This window comes from Heptranchias perlo, chromosome 29, assembly GCF_035084215.1.
Source record: "Heptranchias perlo isolate sHepPer1 chromosome 29, sHepPer1.hap1, whole genome shotgun sequence".
Taxonomy (NCBI): domain Eukaryota; kingdom Metazoa; phylum Chordata; class Chondrichthyes; order Hexanchiformes; family Hexanchidae; genus Heptranchias; species Heptranchias perlo.
In genome coordinates this window covers 21,106,336-21,126,129 of record NC_090353.1, presented here as the reverse complement: position 1 = coordinate 21,126,129, position 19,794 = coordinate 21,106,336, and the positions used below count along the sequence as shown (strand labels likewise).

At 39.7% G+C, this 19,794-nt stretch overlaps 1 protein-coding gene across 3 annotated transcripts in view; it reads right to left on the bottom strand.

Annotated features, from left to right (window-relative positions):
- nfic (nuclear factor I/C) overlaps window positions 1–19,794 on the bottom strand; it is a 396,187-nt gene that overhangs the window by 88,338 nt on the left and 288,055 nt on the right. For 2 of the 3 annotated variants that reach the window (XM_067968254.1, XM_067968253.1), the window contains exons 8-9: window positions 17,826–18,013; window positions 6,060–6,218 (exon numbers count right to left, since the gene is read on the bottom strand). In XM_067968254.1, the coding sequence (XP_067824355.1) occupies window positions 6,060–6,218; window positions 17,826–18,013 (347 nt within the window). The remainder of the gene's footprint in view (window positions 1–6,059; window positions 6,219–17,825; window positions 18,014–19,794) is intronic. The other variant, XM_067968255.1, reaches the window with a different exon arrangement.

Here is a 19,794-nt window from a genome sequence, read left to right as displayed (position 1 = left end):
AATTCAAATGAGATTTCCACCTGACAGTGCAAAAAAAACTGTACTCTAAATGAAATAGTTATTTTACAAAGTACTGTACAACATACACAACAAAGTTGGAATATATAAAACTGGAACAATGTCATTCATAAAATAAAGCTTCATATTTTTGAAAACCTCATTTAAAATAGAGTTGTAACTTCAGATAGTTATTACTGTGTTGGTAGTGCGGTTTCCCTGTCTCCTCCACACAGCAATTCCTTAGGCACCAAGCCACAACTTGTAAATACTATTTCGTTTTCTTGGAGCGGAAGGTGTAGGATCCCAGTCTCAGACCTGAAGGGTTGACTACCCTTGAAGGTAAAAATGTGCCTCTTGTTGCACTTCCCTTGAACATAGAGTGGGATCAGGACTAGAACAGAGCAGCATTACAATCATACCCATTACAATGCTGGACTGGCACTAGCTAGTAACTACAGGAAAATATTGTTCTGTACCATACCAGACTGCCAATATATGTGGCTCAATTTACTGGTCCTTTATCTCAGATAAATTCAACAGCAATGGACTGAAGTCTGTTGAAGATCAAGACTATAAGAGTTCCTGTCAGATGTGAACGTCAACTGTCATCAGAGCAACATGATATTTGCAGCAAAACTCACTCAGGAACCCAGAACCTAATATGTTAGAAGTGGAAAATCTTTAGTTTTAGACAACTGTTTCACACTACAGAGCCACCATCACCAGAAAAGAACAGATGGAAATTGCTGACTGCAGAATCCACGGGATGTGGGAAGAAAAAACAAATTGGATGAGTCACACTGGAATTGTGACCAGAAGTGGGCGAGAGGATCGCAAAGAAAGCTAGTTAAATTATAATAAATCACAACTTAACTTGTCAGCTTTTTCCATTAGAGTCATTTCAAAATGGTAGTTCCATGTTAATCTAATAATGATACACATGAAGGATAGATTGTACTTAGATGGCTCATCAGAGCCACAAAGTTGTTGAACACCTCCCTGATCATAATTATAACCTGATGGGAAGAATTCTGGGGGAGATTTCCTCTAGTTGTTGTCTCCGATAAAAATTATAAATAGTCTTTTAGAACACTTTTCAATTTTATTAGAACTAACAAACATGGGAAATCTTCCTATGTTTACAATATTACTTACGCACCATGACCAGAGGAAATCTTCCCCATCATCATTATTTTTATTCAGGATTTGTTAACCATTTTTCCACAGATATGATTTTGAAATGAGTTACATTTAAGTGGTGCGTTTTAAGTTAAAGGTGTGTTTACACAACAACAACAAAAACAACTTGCATTTATATAGCACCTTTAACGTAGTAAAACGTCCCAGGAGCGTTATCAAATAAAATTTGACACCGAGCCACATAATGAGATATTAGGACAGGTGATCAAAAGCTTGGTCAAAGAGGTAGGTTTTAAGCAGCATCTTAAAGGAGGAGAGGTAGAGAGGTGGCGAGGTTTAGGAAGGGAATTCCAGAGCTTTGGGCCTTGACAGGTTTAAGATTCTCTTTACAGCCATAAAGAAAAAAAAGAAAGACTTGCATTTATATAGTGCTTTTCACAACCTCAGGACGTCCCAAAGCACTTTACAGCCAATTAAGTACTTTTGAAGTGTAGTCATTGTTGTAATGTAAGAAATGCGGCAGCAAGCTCTCACAAACAGCAATGTGATAATGACCAGATAATCTGTTTTAGTGATGTTGGCTGAGGGATAAATATTGGCCAAATATTGGGAGAACTCCTCCTGCTCTTCTTCAAAATAATACTATGAGATCTTTTACATCCATCTTAGAGCAGACAGAGTCTCTGTTTAATGTCTCATCCAAAGACAACACCATCCGACAGTGCAGCACACCCTCAGTACTGCACTGGAGTGTCAGCCTCGATTTTGTACTCAAGCCTCTGGAGTGGGACTTGAGCCCACAACCTTCTGACTCAGACTTGAGAGTACTACCACGGAGCCAAGGCTAACATGTGCTGCAGCCATTTGCTAAGATAAAGAGGAGTTTATTTATGATGAAACTTCGACCTGAAACGTTAACTCTGTTTCTTTCTGCACAGATGCTGCCTGACTTGCTGAGCTTCTCCAGCATTTTCTGGTTTTATTTCAGAGTTCCAGCATCCACGGTATTTTGCTTTTGAGGAGTTTATTTCTTAATGGGTCAGGCACTGAAGATGTATAGTAAAACTAGATGGGCCAGTTTGTGGAATGTCACTGATCACAGACCATTTTAAAGTGAGACAGTAAAGGGGTAAAATTGGCCTTCAGCAGTAGACTTCAATGGGAAAAAAAATCAGATGGACTGCCAATTCATTAGTGCACGTTTTGCACTACCACTGAAGCAGGAGTGGTTTCTTTAAACTCACATCCGAGGAGAAGAGAGGTAGTTGGGTTTTATTGGCAGGCATACTGTTGAATCACTGAACAGGGAAGAAGCCAGAGGGATAGCCTGCCCAGTTCCTGTGGTCAGAAGTAACAAGAGAACAAAAAAGAACATGTGAAGGTTAGTCAGTCCAGTTTGGTCTGGGGAGGAAGCCTGGTCTAGTGAGCAAAAGCTCAATCATCTTAAGTTCAGAGAAGGCAAGAACCAGAAGGTTCACCAGGAAAATAAGTCAAGTTAGTCCACTTACATGGGATAGTGTGGCGTGGTTTATTATGGTTCTTATGTATATGGATGGAAGAGATTCAATTACAACAGTAAATTCAGCTGCAGTCTGTAAAATGAAGCAGCTTAATGATTCAAGTCTGGCCTTGTCTCACTAAACTATTTCAGTCTGCTACTGAAAGTTGGAGGCACATACAACATTCAGTTCAGATCACAAAGAGACCCTATTGTTAAACCTCGAGGTTACACTATCATATGATTAGATATTGGGCAGTTTGGGGGCAGTACTGAACGTATGACCTGGGGACTGCTTACAGGACTGAGCCTCAGAGAATATCTAAAACAGACCCAAAATTTGTAATAGTCATTTAACCAATACCGTTGACTGTACAAAGATGCTGTGGTCCGCACATTCAGGTCAGTTTTACCGTTCTTACTCGTTTTAAATTGGTTAACCCAGGTGACGTAGTGATAACGGATTGAAATTTAGTCAATTACCATTGTGGATTTTACTTTGGATTGAGTTTAAGATCCAAAGCCCAGAGTAGGAGAGACTTAAGAGTGCAGATGCACGATGTTCCTTATCAAACACTTTTTTATCCGTTACTGGAATGCTAGAACTGATCTCCTCCAGCAACTAACATTCCAAAGACATTCTTGGTTTTCGGTGATTTACTGTTTGATAAATTGACCAATAGAGAGTGTACTTTCATAGGATGTGAGTCAAACAATGTTGCTTTTCCCCAATGACATGACACCTCATCTTAGTAAGGAGTCAAAATGACTCATTATTGATGGAGAACTCATTAGACGTAGAGAAAGTACTCACTGGAGCTCAAACCTATTGCAGGGACCCGAAGCACTGGAGACCTACAGTTTTGTGGGTCCTACAAGCTGCTGGTCTCCTTTTACGGTTTAATGGTAAGATTTATTTCGGGAGCAGTGGCAACAACAAATATAAATTGGGGAGAGGGGCACATGGAGGATGTGGGTCTCCATTTGACTGCACCTTCCCGGGACAACTTATATATTTGATATAAATCATCTAGTAAAGTCCAATGGGTCATCCAAATCACTGAACATTCATTTCAACAATTGCTTTCCAAAAGCAGCTTCATTAAAAAAATGTACTGGATAACCATTACCAGCCAACTGAACATTCTTAAGCTGGATTTACATTACAACGCCACCACCGATTACAGCTTTGACTTCAGTGTTATAACGTGTCTTTGGCTGCACTGAGTAACACTTTTTTCTGGCCATCGACGGGCTGAACAATCAGCCCACTGCACAACCAGCGACGATTTGTACCTCTAACACTGGGGAATGTCCACAGCCAGAAAATGAAAAATTGCAATGTGCATTACAACTGCTCACGTGGAATTGTTTCTATATTCAGTATTCTGCAATCCACAGTGCAATGGAAACTGAGCAAATTACAGAGTACAGTCAGCCAAAGAAAAAGAATTGCTTCCATTGGAAGTGGCGTTGTACAACATAACATGCTATTAGTAACCTGATTCTCAATTTTTTTTTACCTTTAGGCTTTGCTCCTGATAGTGCAGGACACTACTTACATGTGCTTCATTCTCCCCTCATCCCCAATTCAGCTTTATTGGAAGCTGTGAGATTGGAAGTTTATGGGACAGTTTAACAGCAAGGAGCAGGAAGAATGCTTGCTATACTTTTCAATTGTCTTTGATTAAACAGGACAGTTGAGCATTTTCTTAAAAGCTGGCACCATTTCTGGATTACAGATCTGGCTACTTCCATCTGTACTTCTACCAGGTCGGTGTCCTTTGTCTCTAGGGCCAGCACTTGTCATCAGCAGCAAGGAGGGCCAGGTGGACTCAAGAGATGAAATGGGTATTCTTGTGTTATTGAATACGTACCTGCAGCATTATAACTGAACCATTGTAGATTTCATGGCACAGTTTTGTTGTCTTACATTGCCCGGCGAGGAGTTTTATGTAACTGAGCATAACTTATAATTGCAGATGTTTGAGTGTGGGTGTGAACCCATTTGACTCACCACTAATCAGTTAAAAATGAAGATGGTTCAGTGATAAATAGTGGTGTGGTAGTGAGCCATATATACCAAAAAAGTCTGAGGCTTGACTGTTGGCATGTGATTACTGGTCTCGGTTGGGTAGTGATGAGGACACTACAATTAGGCTAAGCATCCCTGGGCTAGGGAAGGAAGAAACAGCGACGGTAACTGTCACTGGTCATCATAGTATTGGAATTGTGTATGTGTGACATAGACACCAGAGGGGAAGATTTCCTCAGTTTGATATGTGTAGCAGTATCGTAAAAAACTGCAAATAGCAAACAGAAAAAAAATCATCCCTCCAGATATGGAGGACCAGGCTCAGCTGTGATATCCTCCACGTTCAGATAGCCCACCGACACTTACTGTCCGGCTTCAAGAATGCCTCTCGGATGAAATGCCGGCAGGCCAGCGGTGCTCCTGCATGTGTCACTGCCTTCACAAGAGGACGAGTAAAGGGGGGGGAAATTGGGGGGGGGGGGGGTGGGGAATAAAATGGATGTGGAAACATTAATATCATGGAAGAGACTTTCCTTCACACTTCTACAGCACAATAATAGGGCCCTACAGTTCACTAAAGCCTCAACATATAAGCTGCTCCCCATATCAAAAGGTTCAGTACAGAAAAATACTTCCCAACTACAAGACAGTTTTTTTTAAAGACAGCAATTAAATGAACACATTGCTACTGATCTAATTGGTTTAGTATAGCATCTTACAAATTAAATTAAATTGTAAGGCCTTTTTAAGTGTGAAGACTGAAAAAAACAATTATACAATTTAATGCAGACAGTGAACACTTGAGGTTTTTTAAATTAAGCAGAGTAGCAAGGACATTAATTATGCCCAAAATAATTCAGTAAATGACGCAGTGTCAATAGTGACACAGAAATGATAATAAGCCACTAACATCTTCACGGCTCAGTGAATAAGATCTACCTCCAGGGTATTTCCTCAAATTGTAGGTCTTGACTGTTAAATACAACCAATAAAAAAGGTTTGTTTAATTACTGACTAGAGAAGACTTAAGACTGTTGTACTATATAAAGCACTCTAAAGCTATTTGTTCTAATTATTGTTGAAAGAGCAACTGGAATACATTATGGGGTTATAACTTCACCTTCTTACAGTGCCCAGTTTTATAACAAGACAGTCAGCTTTTATTTGTTACTGTTGTAGTTCTGTCTCTGGGACCTTACTATTGGTTAATGTGATTTTGTTTGATTAGCTCCAAATAAAATGCAATATATGTATATATAATAATTTCATACAATTCATAATTTCCATATTGGAAGTGTCCATATTTCCTGCTTAAAAAGATGCTAATGTAAATAAAAGCACAGTAAGCAGTCACTTTCACTACAGGGTTTATAAGTACAATGTCACCTTCACATGAGGATAACACTCCCCAGGGCCTGGGGAGTAGAACAACTGACACAGGGTGTCTCGCTCCGCAGGAAGCATGCGTCCTCTCATTTGAGCACGAAGTGGCATTGTCACTGAAGTCATGGAGTAGTCTGCAGCTCGCTCGCCCTCCCTCCCAGGCTGTGTGGAGGCAAAGGGCCCATGAATGGGAAAAAAATGGGGATAAATTGGGAAAAAAAGTAAATGAAAAATGAAAACATTTTGCAACACAATGCGTAGATAGATAATGTACACTTTACATACTACAGTTAACTGCTGAACAGGTTTTCTAATTACTGACTTGATTATACTTCCAATTCTATCATTGCTGGTGGCAAATACATTCTACTACAAGCTGTCTAATTATAGTCTGCCAACTTAAACCAATAAATTGCAGACAGAATGTAAATACCTATTCAAATTGGCCAACTAAATTAATGCAATTCAAGTGAAGGTCACTTATGTCTGTCTGCAATGCAGTACATATAATTACAATATATGTTTAAACATGGGGCATGTTCATAACCTGGGGAGAATTTATACATTTTCAACCTTAATTACTACACAGTTCAGAGAGCTAAGTGATGAGAGACAATTATTAGTGTTTTTTAAAAATAAAATCATACATTTATGTGATTAGCACATGTGTTACTTTTTTTTAAAACGAGAAACTTAGATGAAGTGCACATAATGCAGAGCACCATCAATGATGGAAAAGGGTAGGAAAGAATATGTGGTAAATCAAGGAGTGGTGATTAGGTGACATTAAACTTGGGTTCTAAAAGGTTGTAGGAGGAAGGAGAGACTGAGGGAGATAAGGAGGTCCACAAGTTTGAGGTTCTAGAAAAGGCTAGGTTGCAGTTGGAAACGGTGTGATGACATAATGTACAGGGAAGGAACATACTGAATGAGATGCGACAAGATTAATTAAAACGTGTTATAACATGGAACCTGTAAAGATTAGGATATCATTTCAGCAAAAATTGTTACTGTTGATTGTTACTATTTTATCTTATCAGCTTCCAAAATTCATTTGGTACTCCAAATACATCAGCTCACACCTGTCCCTTCCAGCAGGGGTCACTGAATAATGATCAGGAACAGGATCCCTGTTTATTTCCCCCACCCCCCCTTTTCCTGCCTGGGGACTCTGAGGCGAACTATAGTCCCTCACTGCTACCCAGACTGAACTCACTAAAAACAAGAATTGCACCTGGAACACTCCTAGTCCACACGGCTCAATATCACTTCTTGTGGTGCAATTACTCACTGAGCTATCTGGGAGCCGGTGTTACGCTTCTTAAAATAGCTTTCTAAATTCATCTTAAAACCATGATGAATCAGTATATTGGTTGTATAAATTATAAGGTTTCAAAGAATTACATAGAATGTACAGCACAGAAATAGGCCATTCGGCCCAACAGGTCCATGCCGGTATTTATGCTCTACACGAGCCTCCTCCCTCCCTACTTCATCTAACCCGGTGAGCATATCCTTCTATTCCTTTCTCCCTCATGTATTTATCTAGCTTCCCCTTAAGTGCATCTATGTGAGTCACCTGAACTACTCCTTGTAGTAGCAAGTTCCACATTCTAACCACTCTTTAGGTAAAGTTTCTTCTGAATTCCAATTGGATTTATTAGTGACTATCTTATATTTATGGCCCCTAGTTCTAGTCTGCCTGCAAGTAGGAACATCTTCTCTACGTCTACCCTATCAAACCCTTTCATAATCTTAAAGACCTCTATCAGGTCATCCCTCAGTCTTCTCTTTTCTAGATAAAAGGACTCCAGCTTGCTCAATCTTTCCTGATAGGTATAACCTCAGTGTTCTGGTAACATCCTAGTAGATCTTTTTTGCGCCTTCTCCAGTGCCTCTATATCCTTTTTATAATATGGAGACTGGAACTGTTCACAATACTCCAATTGTGGTCAAACCAAGGATTCTATACAAGTTTAATATAACTTCTTTGCTTATCAATTCTTTCCCTCCAGGAACGAACCCCAGTGCTTTGTTTGCTTTTTTATGGCCTTATTAACCCGGGTCGCTATTTTTAGTGATTTGTGTATCGGTACCCCCAGATCCCTCTGCTCCTCTACCCCATTTAGACTCTTATTATCCAAGTAGTATGTGGCCCCCTTATTCTTCCTATCAAAATGTAATACCTCACACTTATCTATATTGAAATAAATTTGCCAATTACACGCCCATTCTGCAAATCCATTAATGTCTTCCTGTATTTTGTCACAGTCCTCCTCGGTATTAACTATACCCTTCCTGGGATGACAGGGTTGTCCTATGAGGAGAGATTGAGTAGAATGGGCCTATGATCTCTGGAGTTTAGAAGAATGAGAGGTGATCTCATTGAAACATACATGATTCTGAGGGGGCTTGACAGGTTATATGTTGAGAGGCTGTTTCCCCCGGCTGAGAGTCTAGAACTAGGGGGCATCGTGGTCCGCCATTTAAGACTGAGATGAGAAGGAATTTCTTCACTCAGAGAATCTTTGGAATTCTCTACTCCAGAGGGCTGTGGATGCTGAGTCATTGAACATGTTCAAGGCTGAGATAGATAGATTGTTGTACTCTAGGGGAAACCAGGGATATGGGGATTGGGCGGGAAAGTGGAGTTGAGGTCAAAGATCAGCCATGATCTTACTGAATGGCGGAGCAGGCTCGAGGGACCGTATGGCCTACTCATGGTCCTTATGTTCAATTTGGTGTCATTCGCAAATTTTGAAATTGTACTTCCAATTCCCGAGTCCAAATCGTTTATGTAAATGGTGAACAAAAGTGGTCCCAGCACCTTGTGGTACTCCACATGCTCTGACCTTAGTCATGAGCGTACTTTGCGGTATCTTATCGAAGGCCTTTTGAAAATCCAAATATATTACATCTACTGCATTACCCTTGCCTACTCCTCTTACTTCTTCAAAGAATTCAATAAGGTTGGTCAAGCATGACCTTCCCTTTTGAAATCCATGCTGACTATTCTTTATTGTATTTTCAGTTTCTAGATGTTTTTCTATTACATCTTTGAGTAAAGATTCCATTATCTTTCCTATCACCAATGTTAAGCTAATTGGTTTATAGTTCCCTGGACTTGTTCTATCTCCCTTTTTAAATATAGGAATCATATTAGCTGTCTGCCAGTCCTCCAGCCCTATTCCCTTTTCTAATGAATTTTGATATAAATGTAATAGTGCCTCTGTTATCTCTTCCCCAACTTCTTTTAATATGCGTGGATGCAATCCATTCGGGCCAGGGGTTTTATCCTCTTTAGGTTTGATTAGTTATCAATTATTTCCCCCCCTTTCTATTTTAAATGTCTTTATATCTTTTTTGATCTCTTCTTCTAATGTCATGCTCACCATGTTAGTCTCCCTGTAAATACTGAGGCAAAGTAATTATTTAATATTTCTGCCATTTCGCTGTCATTACCTCTGAGTTTATCGTGTGTATCCCTTAGTGGGCCTATCCCTATCTTGATTTATCTTTTGTTATTTATGTGTCTGTAGAATACTTTACTATTTCTTCTTGTATTCCTTGATAATTTAATTTCATAGTCCCTCTTTGTCTTCCTAATTGTTTTTTTGATTTCTTTCCGAACCTTTTCATATTCCCTTTTGTCATCCTCTCCTTTGTTGTCTATGTACTTAGTGTACGCCTTTTTCTTTAGTTTCAATTTTGTCCTTATTTCTTTATTCATCCATGGTGTATCATTGCTGGCTAGCTTGTTCTTGCTTTTAAGTGGAATTTATTTCTCCTGGACTCTATTGATTACCATTTTAAATGTTTCCACTGCTGTTCTATTTCTTTGTTTATCAGTAAATTTTTCAGTTTATTTTCCCTAGATCCACTCTCATCTCCTGAAAATCAGCTTTTTTCCAATTTATTACTTTGTCTTACTTACGTCCTTCTCAATCTTTATCTTAAACCTTATTATGTTGTGATCGCTATTGCCTAGATGTTCCCCTACGCTTACTTCTCTTATCTGTTCTGGTTCATTTCCCATTACTAGATCCAGCAGTGCTTCCTCTCTTGTTGGGCTTTTTACATACTGGATAAGAAAAGACACATTGTAAAAACTCCATTCCCTGTACCCCTTCACCTACCTCTTTTTGCCAGTTTATTTGCGGATAGTTAAAATCTCCCATGATTATTATTCTATGTCCTTTACTCATTTCACATATTTGCTTACATATTTCTTCCTCCACCCCCTTTCCACTGTTAGGTGGTCTGTAGTATACTTCTATTAGCATGATTGATCCTTTCTTATCTTTTATTTCAATCCATATGGATTCTGTTTCTATCCTTCTGATCGTTATGGCTTTTTTTTCTACTGCCATTATGTTATCTCTAATTAGTACAGCTACTCCACCCCCACTTCCTTTCTGATTATGTTATAGCCTGCAATATTTAGTTGCCAGTCCTGTTTTTTATGCAGTTATGTTTCAAAAGTCAGAGGTGACTTTTTCAGCAATGTAACTAAATGAAGAACTCAAGATTTCCTACCTCTGATTTATTTTGTAATCATCATTTCGTGGTATCATCCTAAACTGAAATCTATCTATACCTGCAAGTAAGCCCCGATTTAACTCTGGGCCAGTTTTTGGTAGACGAGTAGCGGTGTGAGTTAGAAACTCACCCGGCCACTCCAGAAATGAGGCCTGGCGTAAGTTAACTCCCAGGCCTCATTTAAATCCTGCTCCGGACGGGAAGTCGGCAGGAAATCGAACAGCTCGGAGGCTAACCGCTGACAGCAGGTAAGTGGTGCGATCAGCTGTTGCAGCTGTCCCTTGGGATTTCTGCGATCAGGGGCGAGGGGAGGCCTAAGCTTTCCTCGTGGGGCCTGGAGAAGCACTGCTGCTCCTTCCTCCCCCACAAGGAAAGGAAAAAAAAAACTTTTAAACTTACCTCTTCTGGCCCTGATCCTCTTTGATGCTAGGTTGGCCTGGCGGGAAATTCATTGCCACTTCCCACTCAGGTCACCTAGTTAAAATTGCAATCTCCGACATGCATATGTTAAAGAGGACCCCACCGGCTTTGGGCAGGTGTCCTTGCCGCCTGCTCAGTTGAGGAAGTTAAGATCGTGGCTCCCAGTGGCTCTTGGGCAGGTGTGGCCTGGGTGATTTTAACTGCCCACTTGCCTGGTTTCTGCTGGCTGGGCAGGGTTAAAATTGCCCACTATGTTACAGTTTACTCTGATAATAGAAACTGACCCTTTAAAAGATTGAGAGCTTCAATTTACTCATTGCATCTGAAAAGTCCTAATAATCTTTTGTATGAGTGAAGTATTTTGAATCCACTGGATAGTCGTGTTAATCCTTTAACCAGTCTACAGAGAAATGCAGCTCAATAGTATAATTTCCATTTTGAGCACTGACTGTTCCTTGTGGCTTTTAAAATTGACACCTGTTTTCCATCAAAAAACACATGGTCAGACAAATGACTTTCTGTGAGCTGAACTTTCTACAGTAATTAAAGATATCTGCACAACAACAATTCTTGAATGCAGAAAAGCTGTTGCAGTCTGCAAATTGTTGACTTTCAATGAATAAGACCTGACCATCAACCCCTGTGAAATTATGTTTAGCCTGCTAATTCTGTTTTAATCTGCAACCTTTCCTTGAATTAGCAGTGGCGTTGGGGATTTAATCTGAACATTTTTCCTTGGTTATCTGCTGACTAATTAGGTAATTCGAGGATGTTTGTTGACCAGTTACAATTCTGAATCAGTGACTGGTGACAGTGTTGATGTGCCATATCATGACATAACAATAAGTGATGTGATAAAGTCCTTGTTTCGTTGACGCTCTTTCACCTGTAGATTGAAGCCCTGGTGATGGCTGACACTTGTGTCAGCCAATGACTTGTGTGACAGCTTTTGTTTGGAATTAAACTGGACATCCTGCCTTTACAGGCAGCAAAGAAAGTCGTCCCTTCATCTCATCCCAGGGTAAGTATCTCCTCTCAGTTGAGTTACATGGCACAGATCTCAGAGGAGTTTGCTTGCCTGCTTGGCCTCTCAGCTGAAGCAGGATGTGCAAAAGAAAAAGTATTCCAGTGGGTCGGACTCAATAAAAAGAGGTGCAAATTGAGAACACGAACCAAAGAAACAGGCATGTGACATCAAATGACACATGATGATTCTATGTTATAGGTTTCAGTTCCCTATATTTTGAAATTTTACATGAACTTACTTTCATTGGGAAAGGGTGTTGCAATAGCAACAAAAAGATACTCTTGTAACATCATATTAGGACACAAGAGCATGTGACATTAAAGTCATACCTCCCAGTACTACTTCAAACCCTGCGATATAAATAAACTGTGCAGAAATCGAGTTAAACACAGGAGACTTCCATAGACATTAAATTGCAGTATGATAATCCTAATCTTATTGAAGTGCTTATTAAAATTGTAAGGAGACCAGCTTTTAAAACAGATTTCTGCCAGCAGTTTAGCTTATAAAATTCTTTGATAATGACAGTAAATTATATACATTAACTCTGTATTAGTTTTAATGTATGACTAGGCTAAATGTATACGTAGAGTAAGAATAACTTTCCAGCAAACTGATTGTTCTCAGGTATTGGGAGCAATGTTGCACAGCTGGAAGCACTTAATGGATTTGAATGGATTAGTGGAATTCTTATACAAAGAACAGATATTGCAATATTAAAGAACTGGGCTTAAAACTGAACTGTGATGAACCACAATACAGTAATGTGCTAAACAGTTCTTATTCTCCCTACTTACCAATAGCAAATGGAAGTATAACATGAAATAGATGTTTAAATATTGAGAAATGTGGGGAAATTAGAACAGAGCAGCTCTCATGCTGTTAGCTTCTGTATCCCCCAGTCAGCTGCTGATAACTGCTGTGATTACTCTTTTCCAGTGGGCAGCAGTTCATGTGCAGACTACAGAGCAATATTGCAGCCACTAGGAGCAGCCACTCTGATCTCAACAAGTGGGTTGGATACACAATTGGATTGTTGTATTATTTTTGGCATGTACAACAATTTGGTTGGACCTTGAGATCACAAGCTGAACACGGGATTGTTCTTGGCAGCACACAATAACTATGGCAAAACCTCTTTAACAACGAGCAAAAAAGAAATGGAGAAAGCAAGAACTTGCATTTATATAGCGCCGTTCACAACCTCTGGACGTCCCAAAGTGCTTTATAGCCAATGAAGTACTTTTTTCTTGAAGTGTAGTCACTGTTGTAATGCAGGCAAATACAACAGCCAATTTGGGCACAGCAAGGTCCCACGGACAGCAATAAGATAAATGACCGGTTAATCTATTTTGGTGGTGTTCGTCGCTGGATAAATGTTGGTCAGCACACCAGAAGAACTCCCCTGTTCTTCTTCAAATAGTGCAATGGGATCTTTTAAATCCACCGCACAGGCAGAGGAGACCTCAGTTTAACATCTTATCCAAAAGTTGACACCTGCGACAGTGCAGCAGTCCCTCAGTACTGCACTGAAATGTCAGCCTAGATTAGGTGCTCAATTCCTGGAGAGGGGCTTGAATTCACAATCTCCTGACTTAGAAATGAGAGTTCTATCACTGAACCAAGCTGACATTTAAGGACAACTAAAGTTCGAAGAACTACAAGGAAAATCAAGTTTATTTTATTCAAGTTGATTGGCCACTTGAAAATGATATAGGAAAGGCTAGAAATTACAATCAACAAAAACATCATGCCCTACCATTTCAACAAGTAACAAACAGCATGAAATAAGGAAAGAATGGACTAGCAACTTTCACTGAAACTTGCATTATTAAACCTGTTTTATGCATCAGTTTTGAAAGTACATATTACATTACAATCCTTTAAAAACTCAGCCAATTTGCAAACTGTGATCTCCTGAGATGAATAATCATTGCAGCTAAATGCTTTATAAATTGTTTTGCAGTCTGGCATTCTTGTTGTTTTACTGATTGGATGTTCAGTACAGATGAGCAAAACAGGTGAAAGCTGGGATGACAATAGTGGCAGTGTGTTTGATCTGTGGTTAGAAACTTGACTCATGTAGCAAGCCCAATATCCATAATGTTAGGGGACTGAGCTTTAACAGGAATTCAAATCAAAGTCTTGACTTACATTTGCACTTGGACCTTACTATAAGAGAGAAACCTTTTGGAGTTACAGGCTGGCTGAATTCCATTAGTCCATTTTGGAGAGTGATATTGAGGATGGGATAGGTTCCCACACTGCACAAATACAGGCTTCCAAATGGCTCATTTGATGGGAGTCACTCATAACTCCAGATAGCAATATCTCACGCTTTTGCCACAGAATCACAATTTCATGGATGGTGTTGGTAATTCCCAGTGTTTCTCTTGTTTTTTTTTGTTCTGTCGTGAGAGGAGAGAATGCTCTGGAGGCAGAGCTATCCCACTATCCACAGTACAAGTGGGAGTGAGGACAAGGGGCTAACTGAGATAAAGAGAGAAAAAGATGAAGTTCACACCACTTTTCTACTGTAATGGATGCAGTGTTACTTATAGTTTCAAGGCAATTAAGTATGACAACTATATTTTCACTGCTTGATTGCATTGTTGTGAAACTGAAGAAGACACAGCTCCATGCATGGTACTGAAATGCATTCACGGAGCAATAGTCCTTGACCTCCCACTGCCAGTGTGATTGTTAATGATAGAAAGCAGCTGAGAAGAGTTAGCTCTTTTCAGTCATTAAAATGTGAATGCTGTTCAGTAGGCAGCAGAGTTTGTTTTAACTGCAACAGCTTATTTTTTTTGGTGGGGTTTTGTACCAGTTGCTTTTATACTACTTCGGATGCCCATCCATCCTGGTGAGGGCCCACTTCCCCCAGGTGATAGGTGATGGGCTGAAAGTGCTTCTCCCTTCAGGAAACAGAACTCAATTGCTCTCTTAAAAATAAATCCGTGACTCTGAGTAGCCATAGCAGCAGTAACAGGACATCACCTGTGACCCTTGTGATGGATACCTCTCTTTCACTTTTAACAAGAAAGAAAAACTGCAAATGCAGGAAATCTGAAATAAAAAACAAAATTCTGGAAATATACCTGAAAAGTTAACCTTCCCTTTCTCTTTACAAATTCTGACAGACCTGTTGCATATTTCTAACATTTTCTGTTGCTGCTTTTAACCCTGTTTATGTTTTCAGTGTTATGACGCCTCAGGCGTGTGGCTGACTTGCAACTGAAAACTTCACACCTGTAATTTGCTCAGCGTTGACAGCTCTGGTCATAAGTGCCTCTATGTAGTTTGATTTAGAAGTGGCATTGAAAGATTTGTAGAGATGTCTCTGGGCTGCATCGTCCTGCTCTCCAGACCCAGGTAGATGGAAGGAGTGAACAACAAAGACATGCCTTTAGTTTGCATTAATATCTGTAACATGATAGCACACTGTAAACCACAGAGATGTTTCAGAACAAGTGGGCTGAATGGTAATCAATACTTACACATGTATTCACAATGCACTCCTGATTCTAATGAGCAAACATTGCGGACCAATGTTTGTATGAACCACAATAGCCTGAAAACATCTACATCAGCACAGCCACTGCTGCTACCTACTAAGCACAGCTGGAACCTGTCTCTAATTTGTCAGTTTAATGTTCACCTACTGGCTTAGAGAAATTTGAACTACTCTTCAACCTGACTGGCAAATTCAGTCCAGATCCCATAATTTCATTTACTTGTCTTCCTGGTGTCACTGAAAGAATCTGTACATTTTCCTTGGTATATTGAGTGGCCTAAAACACTTTTTGACATTTGCACGGCAGACTCTAGTTTACAGAAAGATACTACAGAGGATAAAGAACTTTAACTGCATTTTTAAAACAAATCTCTTTTACTAGATTGACGTATTAGTTTGGTTTATTTGGTGGTACGTTCGCTGCTGAGTCAGAAGGTTGAGAGCTCGAGCCACACTGCAGCGTTTGAGAACTTAATCTAAGATGATACGCTTGCACTGCTGAGGGCATGCTGAATTGTTGGATTTGCCATCTTTCAGATCCGACGTTAAACCGAGGACCTGTCTGCCTGTTCAGATGGGCATACAGATTCCATGGCACTACTTCAAAAACAGCAGGGAATTCTCCTTGTGTACTGACACAACATTTCTTTCCCAAAACATCACCAAAAAACAATTTAATTGGTTATTCACCTTATTTGCCATATGTGGGACTTTGCTGCGTGCAGATTGGTTGCTGCATTTGCCTGCATAAAAATGGTGACTACACTTTAAAAGTAATTCATTAGATGTGAAATGCTTTGGAACCCGATAAGACACTATATAAATGCAAGTTCTTTCTTCCTTACCCATGGCTGTATCCATCGGTGTGCTTAGCCACACACACAAAAAAACTGAATCAGGTCAATGTACAGATACAAAGCAAGAAACTGTAGTATATTTTTTATAATTAGTATAACTATAGCACTTGAGTTATGAAGGGGGGATATAAAAATCACATCCTACTATCCCCTTTTTTTGCAGGTGATGGAACTATCTCCATTGATGTCAGTGAAGCTCTTTGTGCTGTCTCAGTTGCAAATGTCATCAGTTCTAGACATGCTGAAGATCACTGGAAGGAGCTACAGCAGGGAGATGATACTTCATGGACCAAGAAGGGGCGATGATATTGCATGGACCAAGAAGGGGAGGTGTTACTTCATGGTCCAGGAAGGGGAGGTTCTACTCTATGGACCAAGAAGGGGCGATGATACTGCATTTCCAAGAAGGAGTGATGATACGGCATGGTCCAAGAAGGGGAGGTGATACTTCATGGTCCAAGAAGGGGAGGTGATATTGCAAGGTCCAAAAAGGGGAGATGATAATGCATGGTCCAAGAAGGGAAGGTGATACTGCATGGTCCAAAAAGGGAAGGTGATATTGCATGGTCCGAAAAGGGGAGGTGATAATGCATGGTCCAAGAAGGGTAGGTGATAATGCATGGTCCAAGAAGGGGAGGTCATACTGCATGGCATCTGCTGGGAAGGGGCATCTGAAGGAAACTGACACTGATGGAGTGAACTTTCTTGAAACAGGATTTTGCATTATCTCCCTTACCAGCACTCAAATGGTTCCAAAGCTGACTCCACAAGCCCACAGACAGCAATGTGCACATCTCTTTAAACTTATAAGTCTCACCATTATTGGTATAAATATTGCAATTGTTCAGCCTATTTACATAATGTCACCAAATGTCACTGTTTAAAGGCTTGTCAAAGGGGTTGAGCCATTCTCCCCTACTGTGAATCACCCCTACTGTGAAATTCTCCACGAACACTTTGAGTAAAAAGTAGGAGGGGATTGTAGATGCTGACATGACATTGCTGAGATACGTGACGGTTCACTGCTATAACACTGGACTCCCGTACAGAGCAAAATTCATCAGCAAACTTTGTCAGACTGCACGAACATCACAGCAAATGAAACTCTTGCATGAAACATTGACTTTTGGCATCCTTTATATTATCTCTTTATATCTGAGAATTTGGGTCGTTTCTGGAATATTTTCAGACAAATTCTCTGATACCAGGGAAAAAATGGGCAATCCTAAAAATTGACATTGAAGGACATTTCAGAAAAAGGCTGACTGATGTTTTTTCTTGTGCTATAAAATTCATAAATTGCACTGCCTTATTAATCCCCTATCTGCTCTTAAGACACAGAATCAGGCCACATTGTCCCCTTTTTACAAATGTATATTAGAGACTTCTGCAAGAAAGTTTATTCTTACCGGGCCTGGTTGCTGATTGGATGAGTCACAGGCAAGTGAGACCAGATCTTTGAGAGGGTCCTGTGGATTGAGATGTGGTGGGAACCGGATTGTTGTGTGAGGGAAGTAGCCTGAAGCACTCTGGGGTAGGATGGAGGTTGTTGGAAAATGTAAAGATGAAGAGGCATGGGGACTTCTTGATGCAAGACCTGCAAATGCACAGAAGAACAGTTTTTGCTTTCAACCATTTGATAGAATAAAGAAAAAGAATCAGATCTTACATTTACACATATTTTAAGTATTGAAGATGCAAGGGGTTTACTTTTACGCTCACACTTGTATTGCTCTTGGCACTAGCACACCACAGGAAACACTTCATTTTTGCTATGACTGATGTTTCCTACTTGCCCATTAGCACAAGTCTCTATTTTTAATGAGATGTTAATCAAGTGTTAAAACACCTTTCAGTTTTTAAATTTTGCTCAATGTGAGAGCTTCTTCACTAGGTACTTGTACCATGCTTCATTTTTATGAGGACTCCTGCCTCAACTGGAAACGGGAGCCTTCACAACAAAACTTTTATATATTTTTAAAAAATAAATTTTAAGCAATCCTGCTTTCCACACAGACCACATGGAAAAACAAGTGCTGGTTACAAGATATAGTGCACTTTCGTACTGATAAGAGTACATTATCCATTGCATTTTTAATGATGTTGGCAGTACAGAATCTCTATTTGCACTTTCATCAATTGATGAATCAAAAGGAACATTCCATTTTTATTCAAAACAAAATTACTTTGAATTAGACACACACAATTCACTCAGTTCAGTAGTCCTGAATTACACAACAGGAAAACAATTGGAGTGCAAAGCAGTAAGGTGACCTGGAGTCATACGTTAGATATGGACAGTGAAAGGATTAATAGAATGCACAAATCCATAATCCCTTAAACAATAAAATGTGTCAAGAAGTAAACTTTCTCTGAATTCTCTTAAACTGCTCAATGGACTATGTTTTCCACATACAAATACACATAATTACATCTAGAAGGATACCTAAGAGAATGAAAGATATCTTTTTAAATACTCCTACATTTCCTATATTTTTCCTCAAAATTTAAACTTCTCCGTCAATTAATACTTAGATTTCTGTGCCCAATACCACAACCGAATTTTGGTCAACAGAAAGGAGATTTGGGCAGGGTGTAAAACCGGCAGCCGAAGCACTATCGCCCGTTTTGCACCACCGCCCGAGACTAATTTTACCCCGAGTATTGCATAACTGTTGAAATATTTTTAAACCAAGTAATGCTTGTTTGATGAGTTGCATTGTGCTTGGAGCAATGACCACTGGAAACTACCCCAGAATGTGACTGTGTTTCCAGTTCCCTTCCTAATGATCCCTTTTAAGCATATGATTGACCTTTCACAAGTTTTCACGCATACACTAAAATAAAGAACTGAAAGCACGCTGTAGTAAAAAGACTAATTAGGCTTGCGAAACGTTCTTTTATATTTACAACAACAGGATAATCAAGGCACCTTATATACTGCCTAAAATCCTGCAGTTTGTGAATAACAAATCCATTTGTATGAACAGTGAATCAGTATTCACCTGGCAAAGCCATTTTTATATTACTGCTAGTTTCAGATTGATCCTAGCAGGCCAGCATCCCTGGGCTGGCTTTCTGCATTCACAATGATAAATCTGACTCTTTTCTCCTGGCACCAGAATGGTAGACTTGTGAAAAGCTCTACCCCCAGGATAAGAAAACCAGATTTAGCACTGTAAACACGGGGAGCCGACACACGGACCAAAATCCAAACAAAAGGAGCGGCTGTATAAGAGCAGCTTTAGAGTTTGGCTTTTAAATATTTATTTTGTGTACGGGCCAGGAAAGTATACACTTGAAGAAAAATAAGCCCGTTATCCTTAACGGGCCTGTAAATAGGTCCATAAATACAGAGCATAACAATTCAGATCTTTC